General features: G+C 48.2%; 4 protein-coding genes and 1 non-coding gene across 5 annotated transcripts; 3 read left to right on the plus strand and 2 right to left on the minus strand.

Moving 5' to 3' along the window:
• Nucleotides 1-1,457: 1,457 nt before the first annotated feature.
• YALI1_B03832g (uncharacterized protein) lies at nt 1,458-2,219 on the plus strand (the record flags this gene model as incomplete). The annotated part of the gene is made up of 1 exon (XM_500426.3): nt 1,458-2,219. One exon carries the CDS (start codon nt 1,458-1,460, stop codon nt 2,217-2,219), a length of 762 nt encoding a protein of 253 aa, XP_500426.3.
• A 1,358-nt stretch (nt 2,220-3,577) lies between these two features.
• On the plus strand, nt 3,578-4,282 carry YALI1_B03853g (uncharacterized protein; the record flags this gene model as incomplete). The annotated part of the gene is made up of 1 exon (XM_500427.3): nt 3,578-4,282. The coding sequence occupies one exon, from the start codon at nt 3,578-3,580 to the stop codon at nt 4,280-4,282; it is 705 nt and encodes a 234-aa protein (XP_500427.3).
• A 737-nt stretch (nt 4,283-5,019) lies between these two features.
• Nucleotides 5,020-5,105, plus strand: YALI1_B03867r. The gene has a single exon. It is a non-coding gene; the product is annotated as a tRNA-Thr (tRNA).
• Nucleotides 5,106-5,360: 255 nt separating this feature from the next.
• On the minus strand, nt 5,361-10,113 carry YALI1_B03910g (uncharacterized protein; the record flags this gene model as incomplete). The annotated part of the gene is made up of 2 exons (XM_500428.3): nt 5,361-9,268; nt 9,564-10,113. 2 exons carry the CDS (start codon nt 10,111-10,113, stop codon nt 5,361-5,363), a joined length of 4,458 nt encoding a protein of 1,485 aa, XP_500428.1.
• Nucleotides 10,114-12,896: 2,783 nt separating this feature from the next.
• YALI1_B03963g (uncharacterized protein) lies at nt 12,897-14,606 on the minus strand (the record flags this gene model as incomplete). The annotated part of the gene is made up of 1 exon (XM_500429.3): nt 12,897-14,606. The coding sequence occupies one exon, from the start codon at nt 14,604-14,606 to the stop codon at nt 12,897-12,899; it is 1,710 nt and encodes a 569-aa protein (XP_500429.1).
• Nucleotides 14,607-15,382: the final 776 nt, after the last annotated feature.

A 15,382-nucleotide genomic window follows, 5' to 3' on the forward strand; every position in this document is an offset into this window, starting at 1 on the left:
GGCGCATGTAGTTGCAATTCACACTGATACCGGTACCTTTTGGGTTATTGCCATGACTGCCGCACATACGAGACCTTGTTGATCCGCTCGTCCGACGAAGCCTTTTCTAGAAAGGGAGGGAATAGTGCGGTATCGGATCCATTGCGTCTCTTCTGCCGGAGCCCATCCACATGCGGCGAGGTTGAAAGCAGGAAGCAATGCATCTGGGATGCGCAGATCGCTGAAATATCGCCTGAGCTTGGGATGAAGGCGTGTCTCACTTGTGACTCTGCAGAAGGGCGGCGACCTAGATGATTGGTTACATTTAGTTTACCCCGTTCTTCCGGAAAGGCTGGTCCGAAGGATGCGTCTTGGATGTAGATGGTTTTGGGTTGAGTCATGTGCGTGCATCTTCTCGCTACCGAGATGCACCTTTGAGACATCCGTCGACTTATATAAACAGATGGCTTGGTCGGTGCAACTTGGACATTCATCAAAACTACTACACAATATACACCATGTGCATCCCTATGTTTGTTCGAGGCACCAAGATGCCCCCGGAGGACGAGTGTCCCAGAATGTCTATGGCCAAGATACGAAGTCTGTCTCGGCCCAATTCCAAGGCCTCCACGGAGAAGAAGGAACCTGCAACTGCACAACCACCAACTGCACAGGTTCCAGCCGCACACCAGTAAGATGATACGGCAGTCCGTTGGCGATCTATGTCGGTGGCGGCTGTGTGTGGCTATTTGTCAGTGAGGGACTCTTAGCGGGTGATTGAGGACTAATGAAGCTGGATGAGAACTCCGCTTGACCGCCTCAAGGGATGAGATAACGAAGAGGGGGATATTCCATTGGACACAGCAATAATTTAATTTTAATGAACAGATTTAATGTGATACGGTTGTTTCGACCAACATGTCGGAGCAGATCATGTCTATTGTACGACTATTGCACGAGCACCAGTACATACTGTACGAGCACTGGACAGACTTGTACCACCCAGTATGTATTCGTACTCCGGTAATTGTATTCGCACTCAGTGTGGGAAGTAATCCCTCAATAGTGGAAACTACCGAGGCCACCGTATTCACCCCTCCGGGGGTACACTAATCACTGTCCGGTGATGCGCAATGTGTCTCATAAGATTCTGCCCAACAACCGACTTGTAGACTTCGTCCCCGCAACGACAACTGAAATAAAGTTCGATAAGCGTGATAAGGCAGGTTACGCATAACCACAAGACATGAGTGGTGACACTAAAGTCGAGGACAATAGTTGTGATGGATAGAAAACAATGTTCTGGCGATATTTTTGTACTGGTGCTTTTGGGCTCTCTTCCACTTTGGTTGTAATTTTGCCAGTGTCTCAACCCTCCGTCTCCTGTGACCCTCACACTCCAACCTACAGGCCCCTTTTGATTCGCACTCCTCGATCCTAAACTCTTACTCTTAACCACCACTTTTAAGGCTCTTTCAATGGACACAAACGTGGACCTCAAGACGGAGTTTGAGAAGCGATCCAAGGCGCTGGGCATCAAGGTCGGCGGCCCCCTGCCCAACAACAACAAGGAGAACGAACACAAACCCTTCATCTCCAGATTCTTGACAGTCAATACGCCACTCACCAACCACGTTCGGTCTGTGTTCCAACAGTTTGGATCCTACGTTATTCTGGCCTACACCAAGAACACGCTCAATGTCTACTTCCCAGACATCCGACACGCGGCGCTGGCCTTCTCCCGCTTTGGAGGACACAGATCATGTGTCTATCAGCCTGTGGACGACACGGTCGTTAAAGCTCTGGGGAAAGTGGGCGTCCGTGTCCACGAAGGGACCGTGACCTGCAAGCCCCAGGAGTACAATTGGTATGCTCTCGTCGGGGAGGTCAACCGGATCGACACCTGCCCTGACACTGGCGATCTCATGCTCGAGTACTACCTCTCTACTCGGGCTTACGACGCCCTCCGCATCGACACCGACCTCATGAAACAGTCGTCAACCTCGAGAAAGGATGCCCAACGCGAGAAGAACATCGTCACCATGGCCGTCGTGCCCCGCAAAAACACCATTGACCTCAACCGAGTTGCCAATGGGCTGGATACCCGCACCACTCTCATGATCCGAAACATCCCCAACAAGTTCACCCAGAAGATGCTTCAGGACTGGGTCGACGAGACGTCCAAGGGAACATACGACTTCCTCTATCTCCGGATGGACTTCCGGAACCGTTGCAAGTGAGCATTCACCCAGTCCGTAACTTGCCGACAGGTTTTAACTAACACAGCGTGGGGTACGCCTTCATCTCTTTTGTATCGCCCAACCATATCATCAAGTTTGCCAACGAGCGATGCAGCAAAAAGTGGGGCTCATTCAACTCGGGAAAAATCTGCGATCTCACCTACGCCAACATATGAGTATACTTTGCTGTGATTCCCCATCTAGCGATACCCGCTTTATACCACGGACGTAAAACTAACTTAGCACTCAGGGCAAGGAATGCCTCATTGAAAAGTTCCGAAACTCGTCGGTCATGGACCAGGACGAGAGCTACCGGCCTCTGCTGTTCCACACCGATGGTCCTCTCGCAGGCGAACCTCAGGAGTTTCCTGCCCCCAACTCGATCAACCGGAAGATGCGATCGATTGCCAATCTGCGCCAAATTGGGGTGTTGGACCATTAGGTCACAAGAATGATTCAGGTCATGGCAGGGGAAGCATGGCAGAGGGGTCTAAATTGTAGCTATATAATCGTGGCTAATGATAATGCATTTGATAGATTGCTGTGGGTTGGGCCCCAAAAGTACAAGTACCAGACTTGAATAGGACGGTATTTTGCATTGTTACAGGTGTCACTCATAGTAGCTACTGGTAATGTGCTTGTGGTAGTATTGTACCGCCTTGTCACTGTGTGGGGAATGTTCTCTGTGATCTTGACTTGATGTTCTCAGCCACATATGAGACTCCACTGGCATTTACCGTAGTATCATTCGTATCCAAAAGTAGATATATGCGTTGTGGTCATGGTGTTTCAGATTACGAGCTTCACCGGTGCCTTGTTTACCAATCTTGTATAACTGAGGTTCCTTCGGACGCAGCTTGGCCCTGTTTTGTTAGTACTTTGTTAATTTCAGCCTGTCAAGCCCGCTACAAAACCAAACACAAGCCGTATAAGGTCTGGTCTTTTGAGCGCTTCATCATGTCTACTTGTATTGTATGCAAGAGCCTCGCTTCGTGGTTGTGCATGCATGTGTGGTACTGTACGGCGTTAGGCATTAAACCTTGACTCTGACCAAACTGTAAGAACATGGAGCAAATGGCGCAACTATGGTTCGCCGTTTAAAAGGTGGAGAAGATTAATCGGATGGTTTGATTGATAACTCACGTGATCTGCAGTTGATTCACGTGATTGAAAGGTCTATTTATCGCGTTGGCGACGTCCTGTGTTCTCAATTGCTGTTTAATGCATCTCAGATGCCTGCTCAGGTCGCCACAGTCAAGAGATAAACATTTGACTTTAGACAGCCGTTAGGGTGGGTGGGCCCTGCCCGGTAGGTTTTTTCCTCCTTGCCGTACGACCATCCATTCAATTACAATGAAATGAGCTCAGTTGTCCGACATATGCGACAATACATTGCGCCGATTCGAGCTGTGATTCTATGTTTCTGCTTGCTAGGACTATGGCTCTATGTTCCCCGGCAATCCGATATGGTGGCCAATTTCGACTTCTCACAGTTCTACATTGGAGACGTGAACAGTGAGCTGCTTTTCCAGGCCCGGTTTCACACGTTTGTGATTGACGACACGGAGTCGTGCTATGTGCCTCCTTGGATCCCGGTCCAGAACACTACAGGCACTCTTGTCACGATAAAGGAAGGATGCGAGGCTCCCGAGGGCTGGAACGCAGTTTCGCACATGGCGAGCACTCCCGTGGTTCTCTCTTTGTGGCTCTGTTCCCAGAGCGACAAGATGCTTTGTTTGCTTATCAACAACTCGGGATCCACTCCGTTTGGTGAAATCAAAGCCAAGCAAAACGATCTCAATCCGCTCGACTCGCTGACTAAACAGACACTAGCCATGGCGTCCAATGAAGACTGTGTCTGGCGGTGCAACGACAACTTTGCGCAGTCGTGTCTGGTGGTGCCAGGAAGAGGCAGCTATTGTCTGATGGAAAAAGTCCGAGATGAACTGTCCAAATCGAGGAACAAAAACTGGCCCAGCTATGTGGAACAGTGTAGGCTGAATTATCACAAGCTAGACTGGTACCAAATCGAAGACGAGATTTTTGAGCCACCAGAGGAATAGAATCGCCATAGAGACGTGTAAAATGTACATTACATAATGGGACGAACGAAGTAATTATATAGATGGGTGTGTGACTGCCAGGCACATAGGCAATGGTGTATGGGATCCAGTAAATATTTGACCAGATGTAGTGTAACAATTGTATGTTGGTCTCTCACGTACAGTAAGAGAGTAATGTGCAGATTGATTGTCCAAGGCTAACTAGAACATATTTCAACCAAGTTTTTTTTTTTTTTTTTCTGCATATACATTCATTTAATTATAACTTTGCTGTGAAAGAATAACCTTTGAAATGAATGTACGCTTACACAAGTAATATTCCGTTTAATACTGAAGTATTGTTAAGCTTATTTCAAGCCTGACAAAATATTCAAGAAACATTATTGTCAACGTCTTCGCAGAAATAAACGGTTGCTGGCCATAAATCTCTCATAATATGTCAATGGTATTTCCATGAACGGATCTAATAAGTCCCCATTTCGTATCTCCGTTCCATAGCAGCCTGTTGTGTGCCCTATTCCTCCACATTTGACGAAACTAACCCTTCAACATGATCCAATAGCCTAGCCTTTTTTAAAACCATTCCACTGTATTATTGGCTCTTTCTTAACCATATTCTTATTTTTTCCGAACCAACATCGCACACTAGGATGTCATTATATGCCATCAAAAAATTTAGGTCACGTGACTTGTCTGTTGCAGTGTAGAGGGTTTCTTTTCCCGAAACCTTACAGCCAGCCTGTTTGGCCAAGTGGCTAAGGCGTCTCACTCGTATCACAAATGCGACATGAGAAGAGCACCAGTTCGACTCTGGTAATAGGCAAAAATTTTTTGGGTATTGGACGACACTATAGAATGCGTTCAGATTCAATTTTTTGAGATCAATTCGTCAAAAAAATACGAAATTAATTTAATTGAGCCACAGTTTTGACGTAATAAGCGAGTTTTGAACTGACAAGTACAGGATGTATGTACGCACACACACCGCGCAGAATACAGAAGAGAAGCAAATACTTGTACGAATTAAAATGTCGATTAATATGTGAATAAAATTAATTAAAGAATGGGATGAAAGTGCCTAGGCCTTCTGCTTTCGAGACTTTTTGGGGACTCGGAAGATATAGTAGAAAGCAAAAGCCATAAAGACGTTGAAGGCAGGGTAGGCAAACAGAATGCCATAGTTTCGCCATCGCTGACTGTACTTGACATCAATCTGGTCAAGGTAGCCGTTGGTGTTGGAAATGGGGCAATATCCACACATGTCGGTGGCGGATGGGTCGACCAGATAGCCCATGGGCATGTCTGTGTGTCCAAGACCCTCCATGAACGGATGCATGTATTTTCCACAGTTGGTTCCGTTCATGGGCTTGAACAGGACAAGCTCGTTATCGGTGCACTCAACTCTGGTCTCTCCGACACCTGCACTGAGGAGGCCGGAAATGAGGTAAGTCAGCGGAGACACTCGGTACATGAAGATCCAGAAGTGGGGCATGTCCTCCTTGGTGGCCAGAACACCACAGAAGATCAGACAGAGAGCAAAGAGCAGGTAACCAATGGTGGCTGCGTTCTCCTTGTTCTCGAAGGCGGCTCCCATCATGTGAGCAAAAGTGGAGTTGTAGACGTAGAAGGACCAGAGCAAGAGGAAGAAGAGGGCTCCTCGTTCGCCAAGATGGCCAGTAGCGTTATTCTGCAGGCCAATGGGGTAGTAAAAGCAGAAGAAGACAAGAACTGCCACCAGAGTCTGCCAGGGAAGCTCGACGAGGATGTTAGAGCCCATGAAAGCCTGCCACGAATAAGCCATGGAAGATCGCTCTCGCGCCTCGTAGAGTTCTCGCTGGGCCACGAAATGGGGCAGAATCTGGACCATGATGATGACGAAGATGAGGAAAAGCATGAAGAAGGCAAACATCTGGTTCTGGAGACCCTGGATGTCTTGTGACGCCTTGTAGTAAGAGAAACCAATAAACAGGGCAGAGGCAATGGACATGAGTAGCTTGGACCAGATATATCGGGGAGATCGCCAGTAGTAGGTCCACAGTCGCTTGGTAAGGTAGTACAGCTGAGTAGCCTGAGATGTGGCGTACTGGGACTTGGCAGAGTATGACGAAGAGGAGGTCTGGGAGCTTCCGACGCTCTTGGAGGTTACCAGCTCGTTCTTCTCATCATGAGTACTCTGAGCAGCAAGCTCCTCGGCCATCTTATCAAGCAGATCTCGCTCTCGGGCTCGCTCTTCACTCTCGTTCCAGACTACAGCCCAATCGTGCTTGGCAATACTTCCGGGGGCAGCTCCAATAGCAGCAAGCATCCATTCAGCAGGGTTAGCCTCTTCAGGACAAGGATCGGCACCCTTGGACTCGAAGTAGTTGATCAATGCAGACGAGTTGGCTCCGATATCTCCGTAGTAAACAGTCTTACCTCCCAGAGTCATGAACAGAAGACGGTCAAACTCTTGGAAGAGAATGGCAGAGGGCTGATGAATAGTACACAGAATAGCCTGGCCTCGGTTGGCTAGTTTCTTCAGCAGACAGATGATTGACCAGGCAGTCTGGGAGTCAAGACCGGAAGTGGGCTCATCAAGGAACAGCAGGAGTTCAGGCTTGGCAGCAAGCTCTACACCGATAGTTAGTCGCTTTCGCTGCTCAACGTTGAGACCTTCACCGGGGACACCGACAACAGCATCAGCATAGGCCTGCATCTCCAGAATATCAATGACTTCGTCAACATAGGCAATCTTCTCGGCCTTGGGCACATTGGAAGGTTGTCGCAGAAGAGCAGAAAACTCGAGAGCTTCACGAACGGTGGAAGTAGCAGTATGGAGATCCTGCTGTTGCACGTAACCTGTCTTTCTCTGGAAAGAGGCGTCCCGCTTCTGTCCGTTGACTCGCATGTCTCCAGTAATCACACCAGTGGCCTTTCGGTCAGCCAGAACATCCAGAAGAGTGGTTTTACCGGCTCCAGAGCAGCCCATGAGGGCTGTTAGAGTACCTGGCTTGACCCATCCGTCCACGTTATCCAGTAGTCTCTTTTCTCCGCCCTTTACCTTGATGTCGTAGCACACATCCTTCCATTGGAAGATATCCTTGGGGGTAGAATCGGAGGGGGTACACGAGGAAGTCTCTTCCTGCTGACCCTCCTCCTGCTGAACAAGAATCTCTCTATCCTGAGCTGCACCAACCTTCTCAGCATTGGCCTCGACATCCATCAGATGAGCTCGCTTCTTTCGCTGCTTGAGAGAAGATCGCAGGAACACCAGAACCTCACCCTTGGATTTGGCAGACTGGATGAACTCGACGGCAGTCAGGTAGGTGAACGCAAAGAAGAGAATGAAGCCAAACATGATACCCAGGTTTCGCCACAAGTGAGCCTGCGAGTAATCAAAGGCCATTTCCAAGTACCGGTCTCCGTTGACAAAACGCTCTCCAGGCTTTGCTCCAACGGCCATACAGCCCTGGTAAGGAGATCCCAGCTGGTCGTATGTGGACTGCTGTGGGATGAAAAGGGCACAAGGGAATTCTCTGTTTCGGAACTCGTTGACCATGACCGCTTCAAAGCCGTAGGCAATCGGGTCAATATAGTTGATCCACCGTGCCCATCCTCGCATGTAGCTAATGGGGAGAGTGAAGCCTGTGTAGATGATAAGGGCGAGAATAATGACAGCTGCGGGAGCAAGGGCCTGCTGAAGAGTTTTGGTGACAGCTGCAATGGTTCGGAAAATCATACTCATGGCCAAAACACATAGGAGTGTGAAGAGGAAGAAGATGAAAAAAGGACCGGCTTCTCGTCGCAGGTTGGACATGAAGTAAAGAGTCACGTTGACACAAAGCATGGTGAGGAATTTGGTGGGGAAGTCGCAGATAATTGACGCTAACGCTTCACAGAAGGGGTGGTACATGGCGTATCTCTGGTGCTTTTCCACAATGGGACGAAGTTCGTAAAGGACAATGATTTCAAGAACAGAAGACATGGCGTTCATCAACATGGCAAAGAATAGAAGAGCTCCTCGGGAAAAGAAGGACGATGTGTCTTCGGGCATGTTGTAGAACATAGACGAGAGAATGAGAGCAACGACAAAGTTACCCAAGACAGTGGTCAGAGCCATACTGAGATCGCCTCTGAGTCTTTGGAAGCCTCGGGTCAAGCACAGCTTGACCTGCATGGGGATGGAGATTGTGTAGGGAGAAGACACCTTGATATGGTCACTCTGCTTCTCCTGTTTGAGCTCCATGATATCGGCAACTCGGTTTCCTCCCACGGGAAACTCGGTGTTGAATCGCTCAATCTCCTCCTGAAGGTTGGCATAGGCCTGGGACTGTCTCCATCGCTCAGCAAATTCGGATGCAGTTCGAGGGGTCTTCCCCTCAAAGCCAGGAGCGACAATTCGCTCTGCAGGAGAGGTAATAGATGTGAGGAAGTCTCCGGTTGTCTGTCGATGAGGACATTCGAATCCCATCTCTTCAAAGTATTGCTTGGCTTGCTCACCGGGACCAAAGTAGATCTGCTGACCCTCGTAGAGAACGGTCACCTTGTCAAAGAGTTCGTAGGCTTCCTGGGAGGCCTGGTAGAGAGACACAAACATGGAGGCGCCAGTGAGCTCGGCTGAGTGACGCAGCCATCGCAGAAACTCGGTGGCAGTAGCAGCATCGAGACCTCGAGTACTGTTGTCCCAGCACTGCAGAGGCGATCCACAGACAATACTCTCGGCGATAGAGACTCGCTTTCGCTCTCCTCCAGAAACACCTCGCACAAAGTCATTTCCAACCTTGGTGTCGAGAGTGTGAGACAGACCCAGAGAGGCCATGGTCACGTCTCGAGTATGCTTTGCATACTGTTCTCGGGTGACTCCATCGAATCGGTTCTGGGGAGTTCGGGCCAGAGAGGCGAACATGAGGGTGTCTCCGACTGTGAGATGAGGGAAATGCACGTCAACTTCTGCGTTGTACACGATTTCACCACGGCAGGTTTTCTGCATGATTTTTCGGGGAATGCCTATGTTAGTATGGTTCGAGTACAGTATGGAAAGTCGTCTGTAGGTATTAACGAGCATCCATTGAGTGAATGTAGAGCGGTCTGGCAGCTAATTGAGGTGTTGTACCAACTTCAATGAAAAGAATGTTCATGAGTGTTGAACGTTACACTCCAAGTTCCAGTTTATCTCATTCTTCTCACTCGCTAAGGTGGTTGGAATGATATAATCAGCACATCTCAACATTGTAAATATCAACACACTTTCAAACCCCACTTGCCCGAGCTTTAACTCAGTCTTTGTTAATCCCATACTCACCCTGATAATTCCATTCAGTCTCTTTGTCGAGCTGAAATCCGTACGTCTCGCAAGCAATACTCTTTAGCAGAGTCGTACATCCAGAACCAGGTCGTCCAAGGACAACACAGGTCTCCCCAGGCCATAGCACACCGTTGAAGTCAGAGAGAATCTGCACCTTATCTTCCTTCTTCTCCAGATGGAAAAGAGTACGCACAACGCCCTCCAGACCTAGCACTGCGTTGGCCACAGTCTTCTGGTAATCGGCTCCTCCACCATATCCATAGGCGCCGAGGTTTTTGAAAGACACGCCGGCAGTGATCTCCTTGGAGGTGCCATATCGTCGTTTCAGACCCAAAATTGTCCTGGACCATTTCCGACTGTTGAACTGGCCGCTCCAGGGATCGAGCTCTGGATCAGAGGTATCGACATACGGGTTGGTAAGCTCTGTGGAGTTGTTGGAATTGTTGGAATGCTGTGAGTGAATGGACTCGGCCAACGACCGGATCTCGGCGTCTTGCTGACTCGAGTAGATGGTCGGATCCTGCGTGATCGGTACAGGATCTGTCATGGTACGATAGTAAAGTCTGTTGATACAGAAGTTGTCAGTTACACCAAAGAAAGATGACGCTCTCGACTATATACCTCCCGGTCCTGTACTTGTACATGACAAGCTAAACACAGTTCATGCAAACACCGATCGTGCATCCTGGATTTTCCTCTTTTTTTTTTTTTTTTTTGACTCACCCGAGGTACGATAGAGGGACATGCATGCATGTTTCCATTGTGTGGCTATTTTAGCAAGGGATTGTGGACGATCTAGAGCCGACAGAGAAATGACGAGGTATATTAATGGTTGGATGAGGGTGGATGATTCGATTAACTGTACTTGTACTTTGTATCTTGTCCTCCCCCAGCGAAAAATGGCGAGTCCCCATGTCAGGGCCAAGATTTCCACCCCAACGTTAATTCACAAGGAGGCAAATTGAAGGCGAGCTACAAGGCGCTGCAGACGAGATAGGGGAAAAAGTAAAGTTCTACCACAATTTTCACGCTTGTAGGTTTCCACATGTGTAGTTTTGATGGTCTTGTATTCTTTATGGTGTCCACACCCACTTGATTTTGCGTTTCGGAATCTGCAGGACCATCTGTAGGTTGTTCAAAACGTTGCCAACATGGGTAGATGAGTAATTGTGCTAGAGAGATGGGTGTTGCTTTCCGAGAATTGCGGAGCTTCAATCAGTTATAATCAGCCAATATTCCGTCTATGGCACTTGCCAGCACTCCCTCAATTATCACTCTGTTCCAACCCGCGAGCAAATATAAAGGGTACTCTAGGTTTAGCCGTATCAAGTTAAAAAGGCATGTTCGGATGCATTTGGCAGTGATGAAGAGAGCAAAAACAAGCGGAGGGGAAGGTCCAGGATGTGTGTATTCCCTCGGACCAGTATATGCTGGTATTTTTCCATCGAATCTAGGTCCGAAATAGCTCGCATATTGGTGTTATCCATCGACCTCAGCGGCTCTCTTCGTCATCTCCGTCACTTGACTTTCCTCCCGCTCACCCAAATCTTTTTCGCATTTTGCTTTTTCTTCTTTTTTGATGTCGATGTCTCTTTTGGGTTTCAAAATAACAGCCCATAATGTTGCTGTAGAAGTGGACAAGGGCGTTGTTGACACTTGTTGACACTTGTCGACACTTGTTGGCCAGATCAGTGGTTATACAGGGAAACTGACATGGTGACAGTCTTCACTTGTACGCAGTATCAGTACCAAAACAGCGCTAGTGTGTCCAGGTACGATCCAGGCACATACTCGTATTGTGCCTTACTTTAGCTCATCTCGTACACTCTGTTTAGCTCTACTACTGTAGCCGTGTTGAAGGAGAATCCTAACAGACTCGTCCGACAATCAATCTTCACTGCTGAATTGGGATTAGTCCGTCGCGGCAGCGGTTCAACTTGTCTCCGTGGAGCGACGGCGTTTCACTAAGGCTGTTCTCAGTATCAGTCCGAGTAATACAGTACCTCAACTGTCCATCGCAAGTACATGACCATCGGTGCAACTATTATACCGGTACCTTGAGTACAGTACATACACACATATGTCAAACGTCACAATCGTGAACAAATTCTGCTCACCAGACCCATTGTACGTCGTACAGTACAGTACGAGTACGAGCACGATACAGGGGTACATGTTGGCATCTGCTTGGTTGCTCTGGTGTCCTTTGCTCTGGTGTCCCGATACTCTGTTATTCAGTTTTCTGACGTTGCTTCGCCATCTCCGATCCATGGGCTGTCTCACATGTGGGTGCTTTGCCCATCTGATCTTCGGGGCAAGGTCTGCGTGCTGAGAGGTGGACTCCAATGATGGTCAGAGATAGACCTTGCAGCTCTGTGCATGAGCCGAGGCTTCTGTTAAGGTTGGGTCGGAGGTTTCGGAGTCCGGTGGAGGGGGTGAGAGTACCGATTTTTTTTGAAAAGGTGGCTGATATTGTAAAATCTAAAGTTACCATTGGATTTTTCCTTCTCCCGCGAGGTCCCCTGCTGTTTTTCAGTTCTTCTAGGCCCAAAACTATCCCTTTTACAGCCCGCTCCTGCCCCACGGTAAAGTTCAACGGCTACGTGAAGTGCCGCCAAAAAGCACCTCCAAAGTCAATCTATTTTTGAAGACAATTGTCCCATAAGTGGATCACGTTTTCCCGCCGTGTGGTTCGATTGTGGAGCCAGGCTTCTAGAAAGCTCCGGTGCGTGCAAAAGGCACTCAGGTATACAAGTACAGTACCTCCGAAACATATGCGACATCCAGTTGTGATCCGTGATTGGGGTGAACATACAGACAGTGAGAAGAGAGCACCAAAAATAGCTGCCCGAGGTGTCTGAAGTCTGTGAGAACTGGATTGACAGAAGGAGCGCCCTTATCACATATCACAGATCTCACCATTATTTAATTGCAACCATGAACTGTACATACTGTGCTCGTACTGTGCTTGTAAAACACAAGTGGTCTCCCACATAAAACTACCATGACGCGGCTTACAACAAAAAACAAAGTGCATCAGGTCGCGTTTTCTACGCGAAGAGATAATATGTACAGTATGTACAGTACCTACAATAGTCAGATGGCTCATCTGCTATCACACCTACCGATAATTACACCCTCTATGGTATGAATCTATTAAGTAGTGTGTCCTTAAAGTACAGCACCTGTACCTTGGGCTCTATACACTACAATTGTGAGCTATGTGGAGGCAAGGAGCAGTCAAACTACTCCATTTACATCGAGTTCCTCGTGATTCCTGTGATTTCAATCCTTCAACGGTAGCTCTGATGCGATAGTTTGCTCAGCCAACTATCTGGTGATATCAATCGTGGTTTCCCACCTCACTTGATCCAGCATATCCTCGTAGTCCGGCGTGAGGATGTTCTTTGCAATCTCAGCAGCGCGTGCCTTGAGAGCCTGCTCCTCCATACTGGAAGCCTGGTTCATCTCTATCCGCATACTGACGAGACACAGGTTGTGGTGAACCTGCCAGAACGACACGTCGGAGACGGACTTGACAAGGTTCTCAGCCAGAATGGCCTGTTCAATATCAGAGATTCGGTTAACACCGGGAAACGACATGATGAGCATTCCTCCAAGGGACTTGGCCAGCTGCCAACCAACGTAGCACATTGAAAGTGCAATGATAGGAGTGACAATGGAATCGAGAACCTCAGAGCCAGACCCGGGGAAGAGAAGGTAAGAAATAATAGCCAGCGAAGAGGTGATGGTCATCAAATGCGAAGGGTTGGAAAGGAAAGAGGGAAGAGGAAGCTGGGCAAGAGTGTTGTGTCGCATAGCTTTTCCGATTCGCTGATGGTTCTTCAATCCGTAGGCAGAAATGACGGTCACCAGAAGAGCAAGAATGGTGATGCTGAGATCGGTTCCTGAAAGCACAGAGGTTCCATCCTTGCTATGCCCATGACCATGTCCATGGGTGTTTCTGTGACCATGGTCGTCAGCATGGGGCACAGATGTCATATCAGAATTGTGATCGTGCACTACATGGTCCGCATCGTAGAACACCTCAACCACAGTCTCTACAGAGTGAGAAAGGAGATCTCCACCCATGAAAATGAGAGCGACGGAAAGCGCAAAACCAGCCAGAACCTCAGCTCGCTGAAGACCAAAGGGATGGTGGATCGACGACTTCTTCCACACCTCAAAGTTACCTAAAATATCGACTGCAGCTGTAAGAGTAGCTCCCAGAGCATCATACAGCACAAGATGCGCCAAAGCAGCCAACGCAGTGTAGTCATGCGATGATAGAGAAAAGATGACAAACGCCGCCAGCAGATGAACGCCAGACCAGCACATACGAGCACGCTGGTCACGTGACATGGACTGCAGCGCCTCTTTTGCGTTAGGGATGGGGTGCGATTTCGGGATGGCCAAGGGCGCTTTATTTGGCTCCTCGAAGAAGTTGATTGACACCGAGGAGTGTTTGTATCTGTGACCTCGTCGTTGCGACGGCTTGACCGGCGGTGACAGCGAGTATGTGGTCTGTTCAAAATTGAAAGGGTTGGCATTGTTGACGCTAGTTGTGGAATTGTTTGCTGTGTTGGTTGTTGCATTGGTATTGTTGGGGGTCAAGAAGCCGTTTGAGTCGGCTCGAGGGTCGAATTTGCCGTCCCAGATACCGCTCTGTGGCCGTTGGGGACTCTGTGATCGCATGGGAGATCTCGATCGAGGAGGCATTAGGGGGCTGTTGCGCGTAGGTGATGGTGCACGAAATGAGGCTCTACTGGGCGATCCTGTCATTCCTGCTTGGGTCCATTGAGGTGGTGGGGCTGTGGGTAGGTCTGCGAGCTGCGCGAGAGACGGTAGACCTGCAGAGTAGTTTGTGGAGGAGCCGGAGGTGACTGGAGCCGGTAGTAGTCCCTTGTCGTCTTCTCCATAGATGGACAATCGGAGGTTTGAGTAGGTGGACGAGGGCCGTTCTTTTTTCTTGTTGATCCGCGGCGTCGTGGGGATCGAAGAGTAGTTGCTTTCTTCCGTCGTGTCTTCTAAAATATCCATTTCGGTCGAGTCGTGAAGATGTTCTTGTTCTGTACAGTACTGTACGTGGAGAGGTTATGCAAGGTTAAGGTGATATGACGTTGTAAGGGGCAGGTGGAGGAAGATGGAGGTGGTTAGAAAACAGGTAATTTCCATCATATGGCTACAATTTTGAGTAATGTGATAGATACAGTGGTTAATGATCGTTTAACGGCAAAATATTCACCTGCTATCATAATAATATATCTGATACGATAGGGATCAAAATATCCACATAAAAGAAGCTTATTTTCTAAACAGATTTGCAAGGTACAGTACAGGTTACTTGTACACCGTGTTGTTGGTGACGATAGTTGCGCACCTAAAAATGGAGGTGCAAAATTTACAGCACAAGTAGTAACACTAGTCCTAGCACGTGTGTGTGGGTGTACGAGCTTGTAGACGGTATCAATTGGCTTACTAATGGAGGATTAATAGCAAAATGTACTCCTAAATTGCGATTTATTACTTTTCATGCTGTTTTACAGTCACGAGTTGTCATGATTTCTCCACCATCAGAATACTGTAGCTACTTAAACGAGTTCTACATTTCAATGTATATTAAACACAAGATAATGCTATGAGTAGCCACTCGTACTGAGGGTACTGTACTGTAAGTATTACAGTGATGATATGCTTGGTATCAAAATGATCCTTGGAAACTCACATCTATGGATATCTTGTTCTCTCTAAGATACCTGCCATAGTATATAACTAAAATGTGTAAATATGGTCATAGTAGACGTTGAAATAGCACA

Source organism: Yarrowia lipolytica, chromosome 1B (assembly GCF_001761485.1).
Source record: "Yarrowia lipolytica chromosome 1B, complete sequence".
Lineage (NCBI taxonomy): Eukaryota > Fungi > Ascomycota > Dipodascomycetes > Dipodascales > Yarrowia > Yarrowia lipolytica.